Source organism: Urocitellus parryii, chromosome 14, assembly GCF_045843805.1.
Source record: "Urocitellus parryii isolate mUroPar1 chromosome 14, mUroPar1.hap1, whole genome shotgun sequence".
In the NCBI taxonomy this organism is placed as follows: domain Eukaryota; kingdom Metazoa; phylum Chordata; class Mammalia; order Rodentia; family Sciuridae; genus Urocitellus; species Urocitellus parryii.
In genome coordinates this window covers 30,163,259-30,190,316 of record NC_135544.1, presented here as the reverse complement: position 1 = coordinate 30,190,316, position 27,058 = coordinate 30,163,259, and the positions used below count along the sequence as shown (strand labels likewise).

The window sequence follows — 27,058 nt, the reverse complement described above, 5'->3', positions numbered from 1 at the left end:
TTTTCACGTACTTATTGATTGATTGTATGTCCTCCTCTGAGAAGTGTCTGTTCAGGTCCTTGGCCCATTTGTTGATTGGGTTATTTGTTATCTTATTGTCTAATTTTTTGAGTTCTTTGTATACTCTGGATATTAGGGCTCTATCTGAAGTGTGAGGAGTAAAGATTTGTTCCCAGGATGTAGGCTCCCTGTTTACCTCTCTTATTGTTTCTTTTGCTGAGAAAAAACTTTTTAGTTTGAGTAAGTCCCATTTGTTGATTCTAGTTATTAACTCTTGTGCTATGGGTGTCCTGTTGAGGAATTTGGAGCCCAACCCCACAGTATGTAGATCATAGCCAACTTTTTCTTCTATCAGACGCCATGTCTCTGATTTGATATCAAGCTCCTTGATCCATTTTGAGTTAACTTTTGTGCATGGCGAGAGAAAGGGATTCAGTTTCATTTTGATGCAAATGGATTTCCAGTTTTCCCAGCACCATTTGTTGAAGATGCTATCCTTCCTCCATTGCATGCTTTTAGCCCCTTTATCAAATATAAGATAGTTGTAGTTTTGTGGATTGGTTACTGTGTCCTCTATTCTGTACCATTGGTACCAGTACCATGCTGTTTTTGTTACTATTGCTCTGTAGTATAGTTTGAAGTCTGGTATCGCTATACCACCTGATTCACACTTCCTGCTTAGCATTGTTTTTGCTATTCTGGGTCTTTTATTATTCCATATGAATTTCATGATTGCTTTATCTATTTCGACAAGAAATGCCGTTGGGGTTTTGATTGGCATTGCATTGAACTTATAGAGAACTTTTGGTAATATCGCCATTTTGATGATGTTAGTTCTGCCTATCCATGAACAGGGTATATTTTTCCATCTTCTAAGATCTTCTTCTATATCTCTCTTTAGGGTTCTGTAGTTTTCATTGTATAAGTCTTTCACCTCTTTTGTTAGGTTGATTCCCAAGTATTTTATTTTTTTTGAGGATATTGTGAATGGAGTAGTTGTCCTCATTTCCATTTCAGAGGATTTGTCGCTGATATACAGGAATGCCTTTGATTTATGTGTGTTGATTTTATATCCTGCCACTTTGCTGAATTCATTTATTAGCTCTAATAGTTTCTTTGTAGACCCTTTTGGGTCTTCTAGGTATAGAATCATGTCATCTGCAAATAGTGATAATTTAAGTTCTTCTTTTCCTATTTTTATGCCTTTAATTTCTTTCGTCTGTCTAATTGCTCTGGCCAGTGTTTCGAGGACTATGTTGAACAGAAGTGGTGAGAGAGGGCATCCCTGTCTTGTTCCAGATTTTAGAGGGAATGCCTTCAATTTTTCTCCATTCAGAATGATGCTGGCCTGTGGCTTAGCATAGATTGCTTTTACAATGTTGAGGTATGATCCTGTTATCCCTAATTTTTCTAGAATTTTGAACATAAAGGGATGCTGTACTTTGTCGAATGCGTTTTCTGCATCTATCGAGATGATCATATGGTTCTTATTTTTAAGTCTATTGATGTGGTGAATAACATTTATTGATTTCCGTATATTGAACCAGCCTTGCATCCCAGGGATGAATCCTACTTGATCATGGTGTACAATTTTTTTGATATGTTTTTCAATCCGATTCGCCAGAATTGTATTGAGGATTTTTGCATCTAGGTTCATTAGAGATATTGGTCTGTAGTTTTCTTTCATGAAGTGTCTTTGTCTGGTTTAGGCATCAGGGTGATGTTGCCCTCATAAAATGTATTTGGAAGTTCTCCCTCTTTTTCTATTTCCTGAAATAGCTTGAAAAGTATTGGTGTTAATTCCTCTTTAAAGGTTTTGTAAAACTCTGCTGTATACCCATCTGGTTCTGGGCTTTTCTTAGTTGGTAGTCTTTTGATGGTTTCTTCTATTTCCTCAATTGTTATTCGTCTGTGTAGGTTGTCTATATCCTCCTGACTCAATCTGGGCAGATCATATGACTTAAGAAATGTATCGATGCCTTCACTATCTTCTATTTTATTGGAGTATAAGGATTCAAAATAATTTTTGATTATCTTCTGTATTTCTGAAGTGTCTGTTGTGATATTGCCTTTTTCATCCCGTGTGCTAGTAATTTGAGTTCTCTCTCTTCTTCTCTTCGTTAGCATGGCTAAGGGTCTGTCGATTTTATTTATTTTTTCAAAGAACCAACTTTTAGTTTTGTCAATTTTTTCAATTGTTTCTTCTGTTTCGATTTCATTAATTTCAGCTCTGATTTTAATTATTTCTTGCCTTCTACTTCCTTTGCTGTTGTTTTGCTCTTCTTTTTCTAGGATTTTGGGATGAAGTATGAGATCATTTATTTGTTGGGTTTTTCTTTTTTTAAGGAATGAACTCCAAGCAATGAATTTTCCTCTTAGAACTGCTTTCAATGTGTCCCATAGATTCCGATATGTTGTATCTGTGTTTTCATTTAACTCTAAGAATTTTTTAATTTCTTCCTTGATGTCTTCTAAAACCCATTGATCAATCAGTAACCTATTGTTCATTCTCCAAGTGATGCATGATTTTTCCTTCCTTCTTTTATCATTGATTTTCAGTTTCATTCCATTATGATCAGATAAGATGCATGGTATTATCTCTACTTCTTTATATTTTCTAAGAGTTGCCCTGTGACATAATATATGATCTATTTTTGAGAAGGATCCATGTGCTGCTGAGAAGAAAGTGTAACTCCTTGATGTTGGATAGTATATTCTATATATGTCAATTAAGTCTAGGTTATTAATTGTGTTATTGAGTTCTATAGTTTCCTTATTCAACTTTTGTTTGGAAGATCTGTCCAGTGGTGAGAGAGGTGTGTTGAAGTCTCCCATGATTATTGTATGGTGGTCTATTAGACTTTTGAACTTGAGAAGAGTTTGCTTGATGAACATAGCTGCACCATTGTTTGGGGCATATATATTTATGATTGTTATGTCTTGTTGGTGTATGGTTCCCTTGAGCAGTATGTAGTGTCCCTCTTTATCCCTTTTGATTAACTTTGGCTTGAAATCTATTTTATTTGATATGAGTATGGACACTCCTGCTTGTTTCCGCAGTCCATATGAGTGATATGATTTTTCCCAACCTTTCACCTTCAGTATATGTATATCTTTTCCTATCAAATGCGTCTCCTGCAGGCAGCATATTGTTGGGTCTTTTTTTGTGATCCATTCAACTAGCCTGTGTCTCTTAATTGGTGAGTTTAAGCCATTAACATTTAGGGTTATTATTGAGATATGGTTTGTTCTTCCAGCCATATTTGTTTATTAATGTTACTAAACCTGATTTGTTTTCCTCTTTGATTACTTTCCCCCCCCCCTTTACTGTCCTACCTCCCACTGTTGGTTTTCATTGTTATTTTCCATTTCCTCTTCCTGTAATATTTTGCCGAGGATTTTTTGAAGAGATGGTTTTCTAGCTGCAAATTCTTTTAACTTTTGTTTATCGTGGAAGGTTTTAATTTCATCTTCCATCCTGAAGCTTAATTTCGCCGGATACAGGATTCTTGGTTGGAACCCATTTTCTTTCAGTGTTTGAAATGTGTTATTCCAGGATCTTCTAGCTTTCAGAGTCTGTGTTGAAAGATCAGCTGTTATCCTGATTGGTTTACCCCTAAATGTAATCTGCTTCCTTTCTCTTGTAGCTTTTAAAATTCTTCCCTTATTCTGTATGTTGGGCATCTTCATTATAATGTGTCTAGGTGTGGATCTCTTATGATTTTGCACATTCGGCGTCCTGTAGGCTTCTAGGATTTGCGATTCTATCTCATTCTTCAAGTCTGGGAAGTTTTCTCATATTATTTCATTGAATAGATTGTGTATTCCTTTGGTTTGGACCTCTATGCCTTCCTGTATCCCAATGACTCTTAAGTTTGGTCTCTTTATGTTATCCCATATTTCTTGGATGTTCTGCTCATGGTTTCTTAACAGTCTTGCGGAGCTGTCTATGTTCTTTTCAAGTTGAAATACTTTGTCTTCATTGTCTGATGTTCTATCTTCTAAGTGTTCTACTCTGTTGGTAGTATTCTCAATTGAGTTTTTAAGTTGGTTTATTGCTTCCTGCATTTCTAGGATTTCTATTTGTTTGTTTTTTATTACCTCTATCTCCCTGTATAATTGATCTTTTGTTTCCTGGATTTGTTTATGTAATTCCTTGTCAAAGTGATCTTTCATTGTCTGATTTTGCTGTCTCATGTCTTCCTTGAGACTCCAGATCATCTGAAGCATGTATATCCTGAATTCTTTATCTGACATTCCATCTGTTGCCGCTATTACCTCTTCTAAAGTTTGAGTTGACCTGCATTGCTTGTGGTCCTTTCTTTCCTTGTCTTTTTATACTGCTCGCGTTTCTTTCTGCTTGGTGAAACTGTTGTATTTTTGAAATTTTCCCCCTATTTATTTATATTGCTCTTGTATAGTTGAAAAATCTCCCTCTTGCAGGGCAGGTAGTGGCTGTGCTCCTCCTCTAATTGGGCTGATCTGCCTATCACGCTGGCGGGCCGCTAGGCCTGCTCTGCAGGTCGGTCGCAGGTCTGCCCACCCTGCGGGCGCGGGTGGCGGCTCTGCTCTGCCCCCACTCCAATTGTGCTGACGTGACTACCATGCCCTCGGGTCGTTGGGCCTGATCCGGATGCGGGCGGGGGCTCTGCTCAGCCCCTACTCCAATTGGTGTGACGTGTCTACTGCGCTGGCAGGCCTCTAGGCCTGTTCCGCTGGTGGGTCGCAGGTCTGCCTACCGAAATAATCTCAATATTTTAAATTTTCATGTCTTGATTAATACAATATGAATATACCCTATATGTTTAATTCTTGGTCTGGTCTGTTTTTTTTTTTCCCCCTGTTGGTTTTGGTTAATACTTGACTCTTACAGTTGCTTACTTTTTTTTTTTTTTTTTATTAACAACATTTAGAAAAGTCTTAACATGAGGCTTTGGATGATCTTACCATCCCTCAGAGGGTATTTAGCTTTGTTTCTTACAGGCAGTTGTGTCAGGGTCAGATAATTTTAATCTAGTCAATGTTAGCAATGACTAAAATCTGGGCTTTGGTTCTATTCTAAGATTACACCTGTTTGTAGTTTACCTTTTCTGTTCAAAATCCCAACTGAACTCTTTGAGGATGCTTTATCAGGGCACCTTCTGCTTGATTGAGGCTAAACTGCCAAACTCTCCCTTCCTGCTTCTCAGCTCTGTGAGACTGCCAATAGCTCTCTATATCTCAGTCCTCAGTCATTGCATTCTCCCACCTTTCAGTTTATTTTATAGGTAAGTATCTCAGAAGGAAGAACAGTACAGTATTTGGAGCATGATTCTGAACTTCCATTATCTTTTGGATCTTTAACATAAGTTCTTGCAGACTTAATAGTTCTCTAGTGCTTTCAAATAATGTTTACTGTTTAGTTAGTTTAGTTTTCCTCACAGTTTTTCTAATTGTTCTCAGAGAAGGAGCATGGAAAAAGTTTATGTATGGGCTGGGTGTATAGCACAAAGGTAGAGGGTGTGCTTAGTATGAACAAGGCCCTGATTTCATACCCAGCACCCAAACAAACAAGCAAAATACAAACAAGAATATGTATAGTTACTGGAAGTAAAACCTCTCTTCTGTTTGGATTTCTTAATTTATGAAGCCATTTATGGAGATCTGTGTCATTCTATAATAAATGACCTTATGGTACCAATTCATTAATATTTCTCTGAACATTTCTCAAGACTGTTATGTATTGGTTTGTTAAGTGCTACTGTATTTCTGTACTGTGTATATTTCTGTGATCTGTTAGGCTAAATAAAACAAAAGGGGTTGTTAGTCTGTCCATTTAAATCCCTTGTAGGAAATGTACAAACTGAGGGAGGGATTTAAAAATAAAAACATACTACAGTATCTCATGAAAATAACCAGAAATTTCTATGCCATGTTTAACTTCATCCTAAATCTTTTTTTTTTTTTTTTTTTGCTATCAGAGATTGAATTCTGGGTTGCTTAACTACTGATCTCCATCCCCAGCCCTTTTTATTTTCTATTTTGAGACAGGGTCTCGATAAGTTGCTTAGGCCCTCACTAAGTTGCTGAGGCTGGCTTTGAACTTGCAATCCTGCCTTGGCCTCCTGAGCCACTGGGATTACAGGCATGTGCTACTGCGCCCAGCTTGTTTAAAATTTGTGAGCAGTGAAAAGGTCTTTTTAGAAATGTTTCTTCAGGTATATGGCCATTGTGGCTTATACATGGCTTATACTGTTGTGATGTTTGGAGCTGTGTCATGGTTTGGATACTCTGGTTCTCTTCAGTATTTGTGCATATTTTGGCCAGGTAGCACTGTCAGAAGTAGATGGATAATGTGACAGAGTTTTTGAGATTTTGATAATCTGGCCTTTCTTGGCTGGCCTACCTACCTTATTTATCCAGCCAAGAAAATGCCTGTGTATATAAATCCCTTTCACAATTAATGTCACAGGAATAAACTAACTTTTCCTTGCTTATGTCTCCATGTATTTGCCTGCATTTTGGTCACAGTAACAACTTTTCAGGAATAGCCAAACATTAGTTTCATACTTCGTTATTCTGATGCAACAGTATTAGTATTATACCTTATTTGTTTTACTCAATCACAGGTGGCCATTCAGTTCTTTGGGAACCCTGTATTTAGGAACATCTGTCTGAAATCTCTTTTCGCATTCTTTAATATTGTGGTCATAGGTATTGATGATCATTGGACTTTAGTGTCCTTCTGGGTCTAATGGAGTAACAATATTTCCTGATACCATCATTTTATTTGTTGAAATGGTGAAATAAATAAGTTAATGCTCCTTATTAAGCTATTCATAACTTTTTAAAATGTTGTATTTAATTGCTTGAAAAAAAATTAACTTTCATGAAGAATAATGTAAAAATTTTTACTATTATTTATTCTTATAGCTATTTAGACCTTAATATTCTTGAGGTAAGAAATAAGATATCTCATACAAACTAAACTTCAACTTCAATTTAAAAGAAAAATCTGTGTTTAAGATTGCAAATAGGTGAGATGTGGTGTAAATTTAGTGGAGAGTTTTTTGATGAATTTTAATTAAGTTCTTATGGTTGTTTATTAATCTAAAATAGAATGTTGAAAGTGTGAAAGAAAATCTTCAGAAAGACAGAGGCATTTGAAAAATTTATTAAGCCCCACAACATACACAACTTATAATTTTGTAAGATAAAGTAAATTAAGGCCCCTTTGATTTTTTTGTACTTTTTTGTACTCCTAACACACAACTGATTAATGGACAGTGTTATTAATTAACAGTGTACTATTTTTTTTTCTCGATATCTACTTATACATTGTTTAAATGGAATCACTTTGAATTATTTTTAACAGTGATAATGAACTTAGAAAAGTCAGCCACAATCTCACCTCTTTTTAATCTTGGGCATAGATTTAAAAGATTGGCAGTTGAATTTAAGATTTGGTTTGTAAGTGAATAGAGTTAAAGTAATTAATTTATGTGTACATCAAAATGTAATACTTTAATTAGTGATCTAATATAGCAAAAATCATAGCAGTGTGCTTCCAAATGAAAAGAAATATGGATTCTCAAAATATAAATTACTTGGCCAGACTTGGAAAATATCTGTATGTTCACACTAATTTAAAATTTAGCTTACATTCTAAGTTTTTTAAGTTGTAACCTCCCTTATTTCAGGGTGTCAAAGGAGAGAAAGCAATGCTAATTTTGTGACAAAAAGTTTTGCAGAAATATGGTTTATCCTTAAGATGTTTGGAAATCAATTTGTGTTGTGACTGGTATTTGGTTAGAAAATATTAAAGCAGTCTTAGTGAATTTTGAATGAAATTAGAAATGATAAGACTTGACTCATTCACTAAAAAGGAACATTTCAAGAGAAAATGAGAGTATAATATTCTATTTAATATAAGAACTTATATTATCTATTATGCTAGTAACTTCAAATAAGTTTTATAGTATGGTACTATCTGTTTTTCAAAAAGTGTACTCTGACCTTGAAGAGAGTGAAACTATAAAACTTAATCACAGTTATAGATTTTGCAATATTTTGTTTTTCTCTTTAATGATTTTGCATCTTTCTAACATCAAAGGGTACTGTATTATGGGCTAAATAATATATGCATAAAAGAAATCCTTTATTTACATTGGTTCTTATTGAAGAGATATTTAGTTTCTCCTCTCTTGTATAAACCACCATATCAATCTTTCTAAGTGCTTTTTCTAACACCTTCATATCCAGCATATTCACAGCATTTTACAAAATTAAATGCAGTTAACTTCTCCTAGGAGGGAATATACTATCTGAGTAGGCAAGATTGACTAAATGATAAATAAATCTAATTGACTAGATAAATGATCAATTTTAAAGAATTTTATAAAGCCTGGAAAAATGTCTAAGCAGGGATAGGGAAAATTAAAAAATAAAAGTAAACTAGGAGCAGTTAGCTTAAGAATACCTTATTGTGGAAAATATCAAACACTACACATGAATAGTCAGAATGGTCTTTCACATTTCCATCACATGCCTCAAAAGTTTTGTTCTTTTACTTCACACCCCACTGAATTATTTTGATGATGATTAGAGACCATATATCATTTTATCTATAAATATCACAGCATATGTTTCTGTAAACTGGGGAGTCTTAAAAAGCACTACTGCTGTTCTTGTCATTATTACTTTTAAAATGTTAAGAATTCTTTATACTATCCAAATTCTTTGTCAATTTTGGTTTTTCCTATTTGTGTCATAATCTTTTGTTGTTGTAGGTTTATTTGAGTCAGGACCCAAACATGGTCTATAGATTGTGGTTGATAAATATATTTCTGACTTCTATTTTAGTCACCATCTTTTCTTTGTAACTATTCAAAATAATCAGGTCATTTTAGAGGTCCTCCCTGTCTAATTTTTGTTATCTTATTTTTCTATTGTGTACATGAACAAATTTATTTGGTTGCCCTCTGTGTTTTCTTTAAAATGAAAATTAAAGGTAGAGGATTGTGACATCAAGGTGTTTTGGGGAAGTTGGGAAAATTTGTTACGGAAAGTGTTGTGTATGTCCATTAGGAGGCTGGTGTCTTGTTTTTCCTTTTTCTAAATTTTAACAGTCATTCCCAGTCGTCATCTAGATTCTTTATTTCACTAAGGATTACAAATTATGTGCTGACAAATTTAAACATAATTGATATTTTTAGATTTGTAATTATAATGCTCATTTATCCTCAAATTGTCCTATCATATACTTTTAGGAGCCTCTTTACATTGACTCCTTTTATTCTAGTATTCTGATAGTTTTCTTTTACTCTGGTCTTAAAAATGTCCTTGACCTTTTCCACTAGACCTGAAATCAAACATTTCTCTAAGGAACTCTGAGGGTATTGCAGTTGGATTAGCAGTAGTGTGTAATGTGTAAATCTTTTAAAATATACTGATCTATAGTAGTTACAACAGTGTGATAGTGAAACAAAAATAGAAATATGAGTTGATAGATTTGAAGGCAAAATGCTTAACTAGAAAAAGAAGAGGGCCATGAAGTTGAATTGCTTCCTTAAAATGTGGGCCCAAAATATATAAAGCATAAACTATCAGAAAATCAAATGAAAAATAACAAACACATTATGGAAGATTCTGGTATAACTCATTAATGGGTCAAGCAGATAAAAAAAATTGGTAACAGTATAGAATAGATGAATAGTTGATAAATTTAATCTAATTAACATGTATTGCAGTCTGCCAAAAGTGGGGAGTACTTATTTTAAAGCACACTTAGAACGTTCATGAAAGCTGACTATATATTGAGCCATTGGATTAGTTTGAATAAATTTCAAATAATTAGACTACTTTCTCTGATCATAATGAACTTTTAAGAAATGCATTAAAAATAAAAATTTTAAAAAACCTTGATTATTTCCTCACATTTCAAAAGAGCCAAAGTAAAAAGTATCAGCAATACAAAGGATTGTCAGGGATGTGGAGTAACAGAAACTCTTTGTTGCTGATGGGAATAAAGTGGCACAATCACTTTGGAAAACTGTCCTTTTCTAGTCAGGTTGAATCCTATGCACATCTAATACCAATGAGTAGAATGTTCATGGTAATACCTAAAACTTGAAATGTCTTGTCAGTAGCAGAATGGGTGAATACATTTTGCGTGGCCATTTAGTAGAACTTCATACAGTAGTAAAAATAAGTAAACACATTTGCATGCCAACAACAAATGCTGAGTGACTGTTGCTAGCCACCAGGAGATACACATGAATAGAAACTGAATGTGAATTCATTTATATGAAGTTCAAAAAAGATAAAACTACACCTAGGGTTAAAATTTATAATAATGGTTACCTTTTAGTTAAAAGGAAAGGTAATTTAGAGGGGCACAAGAATGGCCTACTGGGATTTTGATAATGTATTATTTCTTCAACTCTTTACCATTACATGCTTAACTTTGGGGTCATTCATTGAATGGTATACTTAAGGTGTTTTCTTTTCAGTGTGTTTGTTGTAAGTTTAGTAACTACTTAATTTGGAAGTCCACAAACACAGTTCTAAATAATAATGGGTCAAAGAAACATGAATGTCATTTGCTAAAATTGCTAAGTAAATTTTGAAAAACAGAATATTTCCATAGCCTCAAAGTATACCTCCTCAAACATGTGTTATTACACTCCAGTGATTTTTAACGTGTTCATTAATTTTTTTTATTTCTTTCTGGGCTGGACTCAGTGGTTATTTGCTGATGGAAAGAGTTTAGAAAGGAAAAAACAATATAACTACAGAGAAGAAACCTGGCTATTCCTACTATAACCAGTGAAGTTTATAACCACTGGCTATAACCAGTGAAGTTTCACATCACCAGCAATATGTTGACAGCATGCATTCTAATATCATTTAATGAAGGGAGCACAACACCTTTGTTCTATTCTTTCCCCAAATCCATAATCTCAGTCTAATTATGACACAGTATCAAGAAAACCCAAATTGAGGCACTGTTTATAAATATCCAAGCAATGCTTTTCAAAAATGAATGACATTAAAGACAAGGAAAGATTCAGAAATTGTCAGAGATTGGAAGAGCCTAAGGAGGCTTGACAGCTGAATACAATCTGATAGGCTGCAGGAAAAAAGACCAAAGTGAAAAAACTGGAGAAGTTCAAAAAGTCTGTAGTTAGTGAATAGTGCTAATAGTGTAGAAAGTTACAGAAAAACCTTGAAGCTTTAAATATATAGACTAGAAAATAAGTCTTAATGAGCAATGCATTTAGCGTATAAACAACAGAATAAATCCAGATCCAAAGAATATAAGAAGGGAAGTCACGTGAAGAGTAGAAAATATTGAAAGACAAAACATCTCTGTAATACACAGGGTCAACATAGCAAAAGTTGGTTCTTTGAAAGAACAATAAAATTGATAGATGTCTGTCAGGTTGACTCAAAAATAAGAGAAAAAGAACTAATAAAGTACAAGAACTGAAAAGACAGACTAAACTACAGATGCTTAGAAAGCATTATGAAAAATTTATGCCAGAAGGGCTTGGGAATGTGGCTCAGTAGGTACAGTACTTGCTTGGCAAGCATAAACCCTGAGTTCGATTTCCAGTACCCAGCCCCCAACACACAAAACATACACAACACACACACACACACACACACACACACACAAAACTATTTTATTTGAATTTCCAGATGAAATGAAAAAAATCCAAATAAAATATCACTGGCCAAAAATGATTCAAGGTAAAGGAAAAAAGTCTGAATAACCCAATCAATGAAATTGCAGAGAAACTGTCAAGATTAAGCTAGCATAACAGAAACCAAATTCTGAAAAGATTTTTATGTGTATTAAAATACAAGAGCCAGCCACATAAGCAAAGATGTAAAAATCTTGAATAAGATATTGATAAACTAAATACAGAAACATTTACAAATAATATATTATGACTAAATTTGGTTTATCCTAAGAGTATAGTTTAGAATTTGAAAATAAACATTATAAAGATTAAATAATCATTTCAGCAGATAGAAAGCATTTTAATAAAATCAGCTTCTATTCATGTTTTTAAAAAATTCAATCCAAATTGGAATAAGTACTGTATTTTGGGGCATGTGGAACAAAGGAGACCTGGTCACAGTTTTGAATAGGATATCCTGAGTAAGCATCGCTGAGAAGCTGTAATCTACAAAAAGAATGGACAGAGGTGGTAAAAAAGTTAGATGGGAAAAAATCAGTATTAGGTCTTGATGTGGAACAGGTATAGGTCTGGTCTTTCAGAAATAATATGAAGTCAAATTTGGCCACAGTAGAAGGGGAGGGAGGAGATGAGAAATTTAGGCAATGAAATGAAGATAACCTCTACCACGCGGCCTGCGCAGTGGTTTCATTAATGAGGTTCTAGGCATAAAGTTAGTTAGACGAGATCGAAATAAAAACACAAGACTCAATTACCTTAATTCTATTGCTAGGTCCGAGACGGCTCCCCTCTCTGGTTCGCTCCTCTAGCCGCCCAGCAGGGCAGCAAGGATTACTCAGGGCTAGCAGGAGAGAGAGAGCGAGCACGCCGGGGAGTAGCCTTTTATTAGGGAACCAGAGATTCAGGGGAGAATTCCATCCAATGAAGGTTGAGGGGGGGCTGCACTCCAAGGTCAGGGTCAGCGATTGGGTCCCCGGGGTCAGTGGTCAGGCACACCCCCACACGGATGGGCTCTCTCATCAGGAGAGGGCCGGGAAAAACTTCGACTTATGCCAAAGTGCCTCAGACCCTCAACGGGAGGCACCCGATCACGTGTGAGAATGGCTCCCCACAATAACCTGCAGGCATTGCCGAGCACCATTAACACCTTGGGTGTTTATCTGAAATGGAGGCCATTTGGCTAAGTTTTTTGTCATTTGTATTTATTTTTTGCAAGTTTGATAAGTAATGATATATGGTTTTCAATTTTGTCTTTGTTGGGAGGTGATTAATTTGTTTTTTGTGATGTTCTACTTTTTCCATTTCATTTGCTATTTTATTTTTAAATTTAACAGCTTTATTGAGAAATAATTCATTTTTTGTATAATTTGCCTATGTAAAATGTATAATATAATGGATATTAGTATATTCATGATTAGACATCCATCACACCATGCAATTTTTAAACATTTTTGCTGTCCTGAAGGGATCATGAACTCATTTAAGTTATTCTTCATTCCCTACACCTCCCTTTTCTACCCCTGGAACTCCAAGCAGCCACTCTTTTATTTCCTATCTCCTTAGATTTGCCTGTTCTGGATATATATAATACACACACACACACACACACACACACACACACACACACACACACATGGCATGATACAAATAGTGAGTGGTCTCTTTTACGTGTTTCCAAGGTTCATCTGTGCTGCAGCATACTTTTTAGCTGAATAGTATTCCAGCCTGCAGATATACTACTTTTATCCTTTCAATGGCTGGGTATTTGGATTGCTTCTATCTTTTGACCCTTATGAGTAATGCTATGAAGATCCATGTACATGTGTTTGTGGAAATACATTTCATTTCTTTCGGTATTTGCCCAGAAATAGAATTGATGGGTCATATGGTAACTTGCTGGTTTATTTTATGTTTTTATAGAGGTCTAGCATTGATGTTCTACATTTTTATTTATTGTTTGTGTTGTGAGATAGTGTTTTTCAGAAATGTTTCATATAGTTTTTCTCAATGGCTCTTATTTTTGTTTAAGTTAAACAATTTTTTTTTCTAATTGTCTTGTTTCTGATGACAGAATCCACTTATTAGTCATCGTAAATGGTTCTGGCATTTTGAACAATCATGAATGGTTCTATTTTTCTCTGTTTTTTAGATAAGCTAGAAAGTATTTCATTCTTAATCCTGTGACTATCTGGAGTTGATTTCTCATTGCACTTAAAGGTGACTTTAGTGGGAAAGCAGAATGGTGAGGATTTTAGAAGGGTGGAAGTTGTATTTGGAGAAAGATTTCCAGCAGGAGCAGGTTGACAGTTGCCCTTTATTGGCTTGCAAAAGGAGATCCCTGCAAGACAATGGAGTAATGGTGAAAAGATAAGGTAGTCATTAGTAAAATACCATTTTGCTCATTATGTCTTTAATGTTGCAAGTTTCCCTTTAAGGGCAAATTTATGAAACCTACCTGTCTTATGATCTCTCTGAGGTCTACAGGTTTTAGAATTTACTTTTCTTTATTGTTATCTTCTTCTTTTTCCTTCTTTTGAAATAAACTTATTATACTCAGATTGTACAAGATGTTAAGAAGCTCTGTGATTTCTAGTCATACTTACCACATTTAATCACAGCGTCTTCCTAGGTTTCAGAGATAACTTTGAAATCAATTTTAAATGTCAGTTTCTTTAGCATAGTCAGTATAGAAAGCAGGATATGTGCAAAAGTCTTGGGTCTCTTGCCTCTAATTTAGTACTCTGGGTTGTGAGATTTGATTTCATAGAAATAGACCTTAATTAAATGGTAGGCTACAGCTGCAGAAAGTTCAGTACAAAAGAGAAAACACAGGCTCTAGGACTTGTGGGCTGTTCTTGTCTTCAGTTCTGGTGGGTTATAGAAATAATGTAGCTAGCTTCTAAGGTAGAATAAAGGGTATAGATTTATATAAGTGATTTTGCTACAGTTTTGGTTTGTCTTTCATATTATATGTATTGACATGATATTAATAGCTAAAACATTTAAAGGAATTAAAAAATCTCCTGGGTTCTAGACTGGTCTTTACTGCTTAGTAACAGGCAACCTTTAGCAGGTTACCTACTTTTTCTCTTCAGGTCCCTGATTCCTCACATATAAAATAAGAATTAAAACTATGTTTAACAGAGTAGTTGTGAGGATTGAACAGAAGTTATTTGTATTTAGCACAATGCCTGAAATACATAAAACTGCTAATGAATTTCTTCTCATTTTTGGTTCCTAATAGAGCCTGTATTGTGTTAAGTTTGCAAGGCACTATTAGTTTAGTGTAATCAGTTCTGTAACTGTGATCTAAGGACATTTGTTTTTAACATTCTGTGTCCTACATGAGGGTGGATCTGAAAATGGAAGAATAGAAGCATTGATCCTCCAATATCTAATGATATCACATGGTTCCAGAGAAAAACCGTGGTTGGACTACTATTTAATACCTCTCAAAACCAAACCAATTAGAAATAATGGTTAGTTGGAAATAATATGTTTACACTTGTTAGTATAATGGACATTATGTATTTATTTATTTATTTTACTTTATTTATTCTAATTCATTATATATGACAGAAGAATGCAATTAAATTCATATTACATAAATAGAGCACCTAGGAATTAAACCAGAGACCCTGCACATAATAGAAGAAAAAGTAGGCCTATATCTCCATCATGTTGGATTAGGCCCCAACTTCCTTAATAAGACACCTGTAGCACAAGCATTAAAATCTAGAATCAATAAATGGGATTAATTAAAACTGAAAAGCTTCTTCTCAGCAAAAGAAACAATGAGTGAAGTGAATAGAGAGTCTACACAATGGGAGCAAATTTTTACCACATGAACATCAGATAGAGCACTGATCTCTAGGGTATATAAAGAACTCAGAAATCTTAACACCAAAAAACTGAATAACTCAATCAATAAACGGGCCAAGGAACTGAACAGACACTTCTCAGAAGATGATACACAATCAATCAACAATATATGAAAAAAATGTTCAACATCTCTAGCAATTAGGGAATGATTTTTTTATAGTTAACAAAATTTAAATGCAACATAAATATTTGAGAGCTAAGAACCATTCAGGAAAAACACTAACATGTCCCAAAATAAAAATGGTAGTTTACAGCCAACTTTAGGTAAATTAAATAATGTCAAAAAAAAAGAAAGCACAGTTTAGTTTTCTGTCATTGTCACCCATCTGAGAAGAGTTTAAGTTTTTCAAAAGTTAACTTTAGATCTTTAAAAAATTTTAATTCTTATTTTATTATGGTAAGAAAACTTAAAAAGATTCACTTAACAGATTTATAAGTGTACAACACAACATTGTTATTATAGGCACAATATTGCTCAGAAGATCTTTAGAACTTATTCATCTTACATAAGTGAAACTTGTTGTACATTCAGCAGCAGTTCCTCACTACCTCGCCTTCCAGCCCCTGGCAAACCAGTCTACATTCTGTTTCTGTCATTGTGACTATTTTAGGTATTTTATATAAGTGGAAGCATGCAGTATTTGTCCTTCTGTGACTGGCTTATTTCACTTAATATAATGTCCTCAGGTCCCATATTACAGTGTTTCCTCCTCTTCCTTTTTTTTTCCTTTTTAAAATAAAGGCTAAATAATATTTCATTGTGGTTATATTTTCATTATTCATCTGTCAGTGGCCATTTAGGTTATTTTTACATCTTGGCTATTGTAGATCATGCAGCTGTGAACATGGGAGTATTCTATATCTCTTCAAGATATAGAATGTTTTAAATCTTTTTTTTAAAAGATCTAAATTGAGGCTGGGGATATAGCTCAGTTGATAGAGTGCTTGCCTTACATGCATAGGCCCTGGGTTTAACCCCCAGCACCACAGGAAAAATAAATCTAAATTGCTTTGTTATCACAATCCAAATTATTTTAAGTAGAATGCTCCTTTATGTCAATGAGATATACTAATTGTAATTTGTTTTTTCTAAGTGGTCCCAATATCACCATTGTTTTTATCAATTATGTTTTCAGAGGCACAGTCAGGTTACAGCCCAGCTATTAGAGTTGCTATTGATTGATGGATTTTAACTTTTATTTTTAAGTTAAAAATATTATAGTCTTTAACAAAAAGCACTTGAGAATGCCATCAGAAATAGAAGTACATATGGAATGAGCTATTGATTGCCAATGGCTCTTTTGACATGATAATAATCTAATGTTAAAAGCTGAAATATTTTTATGATATACTATGAATGAGCTCATTGCTCTTCATCAGTATTATAATCATAACATCTTCAAAGTCTAGTTCAGATACCTCCTTCTCCATGAGGTCAGCTTTCATCCTCAAAGCCATAAGTAACCCCTTCCTCCTTTAAATTCCAATAGCATTGTGTATGCTTCTCTTTGTATTTTTAAGTTGAACCTTGAAATATAATTATTTCTTTTATATTCCCAAATAAATCTATAAATGCCTTAGGGCACAAACTGTTAAACATTCAGATAAACACAGCAGATTGTTGTTAATATTCAGTTATTGAAATCTACTTTATCCAAAGTACTATGCCTTACAGTATGCAAACGTAAGTATTACACAGCTGTTGTCCTTCTCATTTTATTCCTCATGGTGCCTAGTCTCCTTTTCCCTTATGTTCTGTGATGCTCCTTTGTTTTCTTCCTACTTCTCTTGCCACTGTTTCACAGGTTGTCTCTTCTGACAGACTTCTGAGTAATGAAAGTGTTCGGGCTTGTTTCTAAGCTCTCTTCTTTTATAGTAATACTCTGAAATACCATCTCAATGCCAGTGAATCTTGATTTTATGTCTTTAGTTCAGATGTTTCTTCTGAACATCAAGTCTTACACATTCCACTGCCCCCCCTTTTGGATGGGGGATACTAGGGACTGAACCCAGGGGCACTTAACCGCTGATCCATATTCTTAGTCCTATTTTCTTTTCTTTTCTTTTCTTTTTTTTTTTTTTTTTAAATTTTGAGACAGGGTCCTTGCTAAATCACTGAGGCTGACTTAGAACTTGCAATTTTTCTACCTTAGCCTCCTAAGCTGCTGGATTACAGGCATGGGCCACTGTGCCCAGTTCCAATTGCCTTTGAAGTCTCTTCAGATTTGGTTCCACTCCAGGAAAGCACCTTTCATCCACTCAGTTGCCAAGCCAGAATCTTGAACGTGATCTTTGATAACTCTTTTTCTGTCACCCACCACAACAAGTCCATTACCAAGTCCTATTGATTTCTGCCTCCTCTGGTTTTGTCTTTCTGTGGTTCTACCCAACACACCAACCCATAGTCCAGGTGTCGTGGCCCCTTTTGGCCCCTAGTCCAATCTCCACAGATGACATTTTAAAATACAGTGATCATTTAAAAATCATTAAGCAGACCATGCTTTAAAATCCCTCATTGTTCTTAGGATAAGATTTTGAAATATTCAACATGCTTCAAGTTATATATAATGAGGCCTTCTACAGTCTCATCTCATGCTACCCCTTCCTTCTATAATCCAGCAACTATAACATTCTTTAAATTCCAGAGATTTGCTGAGTCCTCTTCCCCACCAAGTGAACCCTGTTAACCTTCCCTCTCAACTTAAACATCATTTCCAGAACAGGCTTTATCCAATCCCTTGGATTTAGGTTCATTTCTTATGTATCTTGATGTATCTGAACTTTTCCAGCATAGCATCTCTAGTAATTTGTAATATTTATTTTGTTGTGCAATTATTAGCTTACTATCTGGCTCCTCCATGGTTCTATAAGGTCCCTGAGGGCAGGGACCATGTCTGCTTTGTTCATATGCCAAGCCCAGGACCTGACACATAGTGGAGAGTCAATAAATTTATGTATTGAGTGAAATAAATTGAAAATAAAAGTTCAGAACACATTAGAATACTTTGCAATAGAATGTGTTTACAACTTACAGCTATAAGTTAATATATGGTAATGAGTTTCTGACCCTTGTATGAAGACTTTTGTTCATGACTGAACTGGGCATGTGCTGTTTTTCTAATTCTTCAAATTTTAGTATTGTTATTGCCAAAGAATATATTTGACAACAGGAACTTTTTTTTTGTCAGTGTGACAGCAGTATTTATTGATTCCCCTACTGTTTGCCTGGTGCTGTTTTAAATGCTTAAGATATAGCTGGTGTGATCCAGCTTACTTTCCCATGAAGGACAAAAAACAAATAAGTACACAGAAAATTTTAGCTATTGAAAAATACTCTGAAATAAATAAGAGTGATGGCATGTCTACAATGGTTATTGAAATCCTAATGAAAAGGTAGTGTTTGAACTAAATTTGATGTGACAAGATGGAGTCAGCCATTAGAAGCCTGGGGCAGAGCCTTCTAGGCAGAGAGGATGGCACCCACAGGGGCACTGCTGGGGACATTTGAGAAGCAGAGTGGCCAGTGGTTCCCAAGTATAGGGAATGAAGGAAATGAAGGGAAGGGAATGCTAAAAGTTGGAGATCTTGTTGCTTAAAGTTCTGAGTCTGTCACTTATTGGCTCTGTACCACAAATCAAAGACCATTATAATGCCTAGCCCATTGGAATGTTGCTTATTGATAATGACAGTGAAGCAGTAATTCTATACATCATTGACAATTCCTTCCATAGAATTTATGTGCAGGAAAAACTGGGAAAGTGAATGTTACTTAAAATAATGACCCTGTGTTTAATAGTTTACTAATTTATTATCTTTAAAAATAAATGTGCTATGTTGCTAATTATTTGTGAGCATGAATATTTACATGGATTTCTCACAAAGGTAAAAAAGCTGAAGAGAGAACTCTCACAAATGAAGCAAGAACTGCTCTATAAAGAACAAGGCTTTGAAACATTGCAACAGTGAGTATAAAAAATACTGAAATTGATTTTACAATAATTCAAACTCCCTAACTAATACAAAGAAAATAGAAGTAGAGATTACTTAAGAGATTTCTCAAGGAAACAAAGTAAAATGCTCAGAGCTCTGTACCAGAAATACAAAAAAAAAAAAAAAAAAAAAAAACCAATCAACTAACAACAAAAAACTTGGGAAAAATCTATTCACTTTGAAAACATCTGAAGTTTTTATTAATCATTGGAGATACAAAAAACCAAAGTGAAACTTAACTTTGTCTCCTGGACCCCTGCCAGCCTCCAAGATAAGAAAATAAGCACGGAAAGTACCTTTTAATGTTCTGTACTAGGGACTGAACTGGGTGGGCTCTACTTGATTCCCTCTGAGCCTGCAGCTGCCCTGAATGCTCTTGGAGGCATCTCCATTCCTCTCTGTCAGTCCCACAGATGACTAGAGTCTAACCCTAATTGATAGCAAGGGAGCAAGAACAAGTTAGGTTTCTTCAAAGAGCTCAAAGTTGCTCATTTCCTGCTTCCTTCTGTCCTTTCCATTTCAATTCTGAAATCTGATGGGCCTTCAGAACAGTTTTAGAATGGGTCAGATTAAAAGAAAATGTTGATAGGAAGGATAGCAAGTTCTAGAAATCCCCACCCCATTACCAGGCACGCCTGAGGTGGTCTGTCTCCCCTCTGCCCCATCCCAGCAGTCTCTCATGAAAGGAAAAATACCTGAAAGACATTGAGCTACTTTCCATGTCTCCCCTGCATGGCACAGGTTTGATGCCACCAGTTGTGGTACCATAGTTCTAGGTATTTTCCTGGTCAAGTTCATGTTCCAGCAGGTTTCATGTTCTTCCAGACATCTCCTTCAGCAGAACCTTGGGAATGCAAAGCTGCTGTCAGGAGCCATCTCTGTGGAAAGTACTCAGTTCTGTTCCTTTTGACTGAATTCCTATTCTGCTTTCTGCTTTTAGGAAATTTGGGACAGTCCAGGACAGTAAGGCATTACCCTCATCAAAAATCACATGTGTTACTAGCCAGACAAACAAACGCTGATTATTCTATATGTTTGTCGAGTTGTATCTTGGGATGCCCCATCATTACTCTTGGTCACCAGCTAGACACATGACTTTAGTTTGAGAATTAGGTTTTATGGCTTTTGTTTGCCTACTTGCCTCATAAAGTCATGATACTGGTATTCATTCAGATGCTTCTGTTCTAGTGTTTCTCAGACCTGATTGCATATTAGAATAATTTGGGGGAGCTCTTAAGAAATACTTGTTTTTACCTCCACCCCAGGAATACTTTGTGAGATCTCAAAATATGAGTGGTTCTCTAGGATAGCCATGTTCTAGGGACCTCTGTTGGCTGCAGAGCTCCCCTAAAAACCCAGAAGACCTAGAATGACATAAATGTGTTATCTAGTAGTTGTGTATCAACATAAAGCAGGACTTTGTGGTACAGTGAGAAAACAAACTTTGAAGAATGCCACAAAATGTTTAGGTACATGTTAAACATTTTTAGGACATGAAATTATAACTCATGTCACCACTCAGGATTAAAGGTTAGCCAAACTTGCTGTTTTTGTTATATTGATGTGACAATGCTGTATTGTTTCAAAGCAGTTTGCTTGCAAGCAATTTTTATAGGAATCTAAGGCATGTTTAAGAATCTGTCAATAACATTCCACAAGAAAACAATAGACATTTGTTGTAGAAAATCAGGCATTCTTTGGAATGAGTCTAATCCCTTGAACCAAGAGCAGAAAGATATGATATCTAACATCAGAGACCTCTCCTGTTGATGTTAACTATAGATATAATAAAGCTGTTTTCATTCAAATATTAACCACCATACTACTAAAACATTGAATGATAATTGATTGAACTGAGACTTAACTTTTTAAGAAACCACATTCCTGATACTTAGAAAGGGACTTTTTTGTGTGACTGTGACAGAAGATACATTTCAGGAAAAGATTTTCATTTTAGGCTTTTGTAATTTTTCACTTATTTACAACAAATGGAATATTTTTGCTAAATTTGGAATTAGAATGTAAACTTGAGCTTTCATTTTATTTGTAACAATAGTTTTATGCTGGGTGAATAAATATTTGTTTTATTCTGCATGTTACTTATTCATTTTGTAGCCTCAAATTTGACTTAGGCAATGTAGCTTATGTGTAGAAAGATACCAGGAAGATGCATATATTTTGCTATCTACAGTGTGCATTCAGAATTCAAAAATGGGAAGTGATGAAGCACTCAGCAAGCAAAAAGCATATATAGATTCTATAACAATTTGCCTCTGAGAGTATATTCATTTTCCAGAAAAGGCTTGGAAAGGAAACTCTCTTCTGTCGCAGAAAAGACTCAGATATAGAGTAAAAACCAAAGCTTAAAAAAAAGGTTCTTCTCAAATTAAGAACAAAAGAGCATAGCATTTTGTGTTAAGATCCAGCAAAGGGCTAGGGTTGTAGCTTAGTGGTAGAGTACTTGCCTAACTTGTATAAGATCATGGATTTAGCCCCCAGCACTGCAAAAGGAAAGGAAGAGGGGAAAAATAAAAAGGCCAACAAGCCATGCTCATATTTTATTTTACTTTATAGTCAGGTCAAAGAAAGAAAAGGTGGAAAATGAAAAGTAGAGGAGAAAAAAAAAAAGAAAAGCATGGAAATAAAGGGACATTTGAAGTAAAATAGAGAGGTTCAAAGGAGACAAAAGAAAGGGAGAGGAAGACCAAGGGCTCTATTGGGAATGCCAAATGAGATAGCTTATTCTTCACATTTACCAATCTGGAGCTGTTAGACAACCAAGAAATTTTCATCTTTTTAAGTATCTCAGAAATTTAAATTAGCACTCTGAACTAGTTCTGCTTTTATTCCTGAACTATAGTTTATTTCTACAAACAGCTAACCTGCTTTTATTTTCAAATGATGAAATTTATTTCTCAATTAAATATATTACCATTATATTTGAATGATTTTATATAAGTAGGAAGAAATTACTTTGGCTTTGGGAAATTCACCTTGATAGTTTCAGATAACTTGTATTTCTAGCTTTTTCATGAAATCTCAAAGTTTCTGGGTTTTGTTTATTTTTAGTTTAAAAAGTACTATGCTTGAAATTTTATTTTATTTAATTTCTTTTGCCTCATCTAAGTTGATGGACATTAGTATACTTAGAGGAGTCAAAAATTTCACTGATACACCCCAACCCGAGTAAATGGAATTATATTTAAAATACTTTACCGTTCTCATAAATATTCTAGATGTAATAATCATAAGAGCCTCAAGCTAGTGTTTGTCCTTTCAGGATAGCTGCCCTACAAGCTAAGTATTTATTCAGTTTAGGGGTTAATTTACACAAATTTTCTGGTTTCAGTTTCTTCATTTGGCATGTGTGACAAGGGTATCTCTAGGGTCCCTTCCCACCCTAAACACCTTGTGTGAATTTGTTAAATTCTGTAACTTCATTTATTATATTTTATTATGAAATGACTTCATGATCAAGTTTATTTTATTAGATTTTTAAAGACTTCAATTGCTTCTTCAGTATCATAAAATATTTTCTAAAATAGGAGTTAGAGAAATATGCTATCTATAAACTGCTTTTGTTTGAATAAACTTTGTTTGGCAGAGTAATTAAGATGAGGGTTGTTTTTTTTTTCAGATTATACCGTTCACATTGAAAATACATATTAATGATGAAATGTTCTAAACCAAATGGGCCTAGAATCCATTTTCTCTGATTTAGTAGGTGCTGTTTTTCTGGAGAGTCCATGAGTAAATCTAAGAGTATGTTTTTGAGAACATGTATAGTATACCTGATGGCTGATGGGGTAAAGGCATAGACCCACAAATAAAACTCAAGTTGTATTTTTAACAAATCCAGGACAGCATTGTAGCTGGGGCGGAACCAGAAGGATGGTCATAAAGAGAATGTTCAACTATTCTTGATGAGGACTGGGTACTTTGGTTGTGCCCTTCAAACACAAAAAATTAGGTTACATGAAATCCTCTAGCCCAGGATGATGATCATGTAGACTGTAAGACACTTGGTAAGCAGATCTGCAGGCATAACAAATTAGCTCATTAAAGAGCTGTTTATTCAATACGAGTTGAAAAATGAACATATCTACCCTTCTGTCTTATTCCTAAATTTGAATTCATTCAGCAAAGCAAACAGTTTTTGCTAAAAATAGAATAGATACTTTTTATGTAAATCCAAATATTGTAGGATACTCACTAGTATAAATAAGTATTTATTAAAGGCCTTCCACACTGCTGACACTGTGCTAGGTTTCATATAGATATTATGGTATGTAATTTAGGTGGCTATTTATTGGTGTTTCTATCTTCTGCTATGACACATACCTCTGTCCTTTACCCTCAGGGTGGAGGTCAGGATCAGTGTTTGATGAGGATAGGGTTTAGCTAGCAGTGGGATCATCCAAACAGACTACAAATAAAAATACATGCATTGTTTGAGCCCCCAAATACTTAGAAATGGACTAGATATGAGGTGGAGGATGGGAGAAATCTTAATTGAACACGATTAAAAGGAATGGAGGAGACACAATCAACTTGAAAAGATGGTTCCATTGTATCAGAGTCCTGAAGTAAAATTGCTAGCCAACCAAGATCATCCAAAACTGGCTCCTACTGTTCATTTAACATGTACCATGTCATTTGAATTTTTTCTTTTCTTTGTATTCCTTTCCCCCTCCCTTTTAACAGAATCGATAAAAAAATGTCTGGAGGCCAAAGTGGGTATGAACTTAGTGAAGCCAAAGCCATTCTAACTGAACTGAAATCTATCAGAAAGGCAATTAGCTCAGGAGAAAAAGAAAAACAAGATCTGATGCAGGTATGTTATACCAATTTAAGTCAATCTGTACCTTCTAAGTAATTCAGCAAGGCAGAGTCTGGATGACCATCCATCACCTCCATCCCATTTGTACTGAATGGGGGCCCTGTGGGAGGTTTTGCAGACTCTGAGGCAGCCTAGTTGCTGTGGAGGAGAACAGGTTGTTTCTAAACTTCTTATATGCTTAATTGAAGTCAGGTCCTGAATATCCTTTGAGACAGTGGGTGGTGGAACCCAGAGCTCATTTAAGAAAATTAGCACCCTGAAACTCACTAAAAATTTCATGTGAGACCCAAATGAGCAAAATTCTCTGAACCAATGATCCTTAGTCAGGATACATAGGGTATGTCACCTGTCATGCCTTTTGAGGTGAGGCTGTGTGAGTAGCTTAGAATAACTTCTTTTCAACCCAGGGTTCAGTGGGGGATATTGTTTCATCTAGGGGATACCAATATAGTTACCCTAGGAAAGCTGCTATTGGTAGAAAATCCTCTTGTTGTTTCTGTATAGTAGAAAACTCATTGTGTAGAAAAAAGAAAACAGTCATTCAGTGATCAATATTCTAAGTGCTTACTAGGTATGGTCAAGTTTTTTTCTAAGGATGTCTCTCTTCCTCCTCTTCTTTTCCCTCCATCCCATAATTATCACAAACACTAAGAACTTTTGGAGTTCTTCATCTAACCAAGAAAGAATTTAGTCTGTGTCTTTCAAAAAATGTTAAGAGTCAGTGGTAGTATTTGCATTCTTTACAGAACCTCTCTATTTAAGTACTACAGCCAACATCATTTTGGTTTTCAAAGTGTTAGTGGAATATATATAAATATTCTTGGATCCCTATGATTTTGCATTTCAGGAATTTTGAAATAACTTGCAAGAGATCTAATAAAAAAGATAATGGTGATAATGACAAATACTTAAAAATACTGTATATTTTATATATATATCCTGTATATCCTTCTAATTGCCTTGCATGTAAATAATTCACTTAATTTTTACAACAACTCCTGAAGATATTATTATCCTCAGCTTATAGACAAGGAAATTGGAGCACAGAAAAATAAGTTATTTAAAGTCATATAACTGGTAAGTAACAGGACTGGAGTTCTGAGCAGTATTGCCCAGAATATGTGATTTCAAAACACATATAATATACAAGACTTGACTTGTTTATATTTTGTTTTTGTTCCATAATTATGCTACTGATTAAATTAGTAGCTTTGGCAATATGTACCGTGGTTCCTTTTTTAAAAAGAAGTTAATGGAGCTTGAAGAAATTTACATTGGAACCTTATAACTGAACAATTTTAGGTCATCTTTGAATTTTTTTTCTGTCAACTTTGGATTCATAGACCAGATTAAATAAAAGGATTAAATTCTTTTCAATTGCTAAAGAATATAAAATAATTTATTAGTAGATACAGAGATCAACAATAGAGCTGAAAAGGATATTAGATATCTTCTGTGACTTTCAAATTCTCTGAGTACAGTAAGAAATATGTTTTACATCAAAACCTAATGACATACAAGGGAGTGTACCTATCGCTACAGACATGTTCACACTTAAAACAATTTTCACAGAAATATGCCTGCTCTCAGTACTGGTGATATACTCTGATTTTATTTTGTTCTGACTAAAAAACTTTATTCACACCCTAGTGATTGTGACTATGTTGATTGAGTGTACTGTTATTACAGATAAGATTGAAAAACACTAATGTTTTCAGTTTACAGATAGAAAAATAGGAAAGACTTGCCCAAGATGAAAAGTTTCTTTGTTCTTTTCTCTAATGTATTATTTGATGGGTCCATGTAAGTTCTATTCCTCTTAAATATAGATTTTATATAAATATCCCTTGGAAAGCAAATTGAAAAAGTTAGGAACCAGATCTCCGATATTTCTGTCCTTATGAAAATTTTTATATCAGGATTAAATGCTGGCTCTTAAAGTTGATAATAGTGGTTTCTAACCATTTTTTATTAGTGTTGCTGTAGGTTTTTAAAAAAGCAAATTAAGTAATATTTTTCTTTTTAGTACTTTTACTTGTATATATCCTCCCTCTAAAGTAAACCCAGCATGTTAGAACTGAGTGAGTGCCAATAGCAGGCACATTCACTTTTGGTTATTTACTTTAGTAAACCAACCTTTACCACCATGGACAGTGTCATGAGTGGACACGTAGATGGACTCAGCTTAGGGCTGGGCCACTCCTTAGCAACTTTGAAGCCTCAGTTTTCTAATTTCTAACATTAATGTAAGCTGAATAATCTCTTGAGTCCTTTCCAGATGTAAAATGACATAATTGTAGAAGTCTTCTAAGACAGAAGTTATCTTAATATATCTAAAATGAAAGATTGTATTGTAAATATTTTGTTTCCATGATTTCTGTTACTTAGAGTGAGTGATAAGTTTGTTAAGTTTGTTTACTATTGCTGTAAGCAACTGGGTACTTTATAAGGAAAAAAAACTTATTTAGCTCACAGTTTCGAGCTGAAAATCCAAGATTATATGGCCCCATCAAGTAAAGGCCTCATTGCAGGAGGACCTGATGTCAGGAAGAAGAGATCATCTAACAAGATCAGGAATCAGATTCAGGGAGCAGACATTATCCTTTTACAATCCATCCTTTTGGAGACTAACAAGGGTACCTCAAGAACTATATTAATC

The 27,058-nt window shown here is 34.7% G+C and overlaps 1 protein-coding gene across 2 annotated transcripts in view; it reads left to right on the top strand.

Moving 5' to 3' along the window:
- Nucleotides 1-27,058, top strand: part of Wwc2 (WW and C2 domain containing 2) — a 225,408-nt gene that overhangs the window by 120,245 nt on the left and 78,105 nt on the right. For both annotated transcript variants that reach the window (XM_026400593.2, XM_026400594.2), the window contains exons 5-6: nt 19,452-19,531; nt 24,264-24,393. In XM_026400593.2, coding sequence (XP_026256378.1) covers nt 19,452-19,531; nt 24,264-24,393 — 210 coding nt within the window. The remainder of the gene's footprint in view (nt 1-19,451; nt 19,532-24,263; nt 24,394-27,058) is intronic.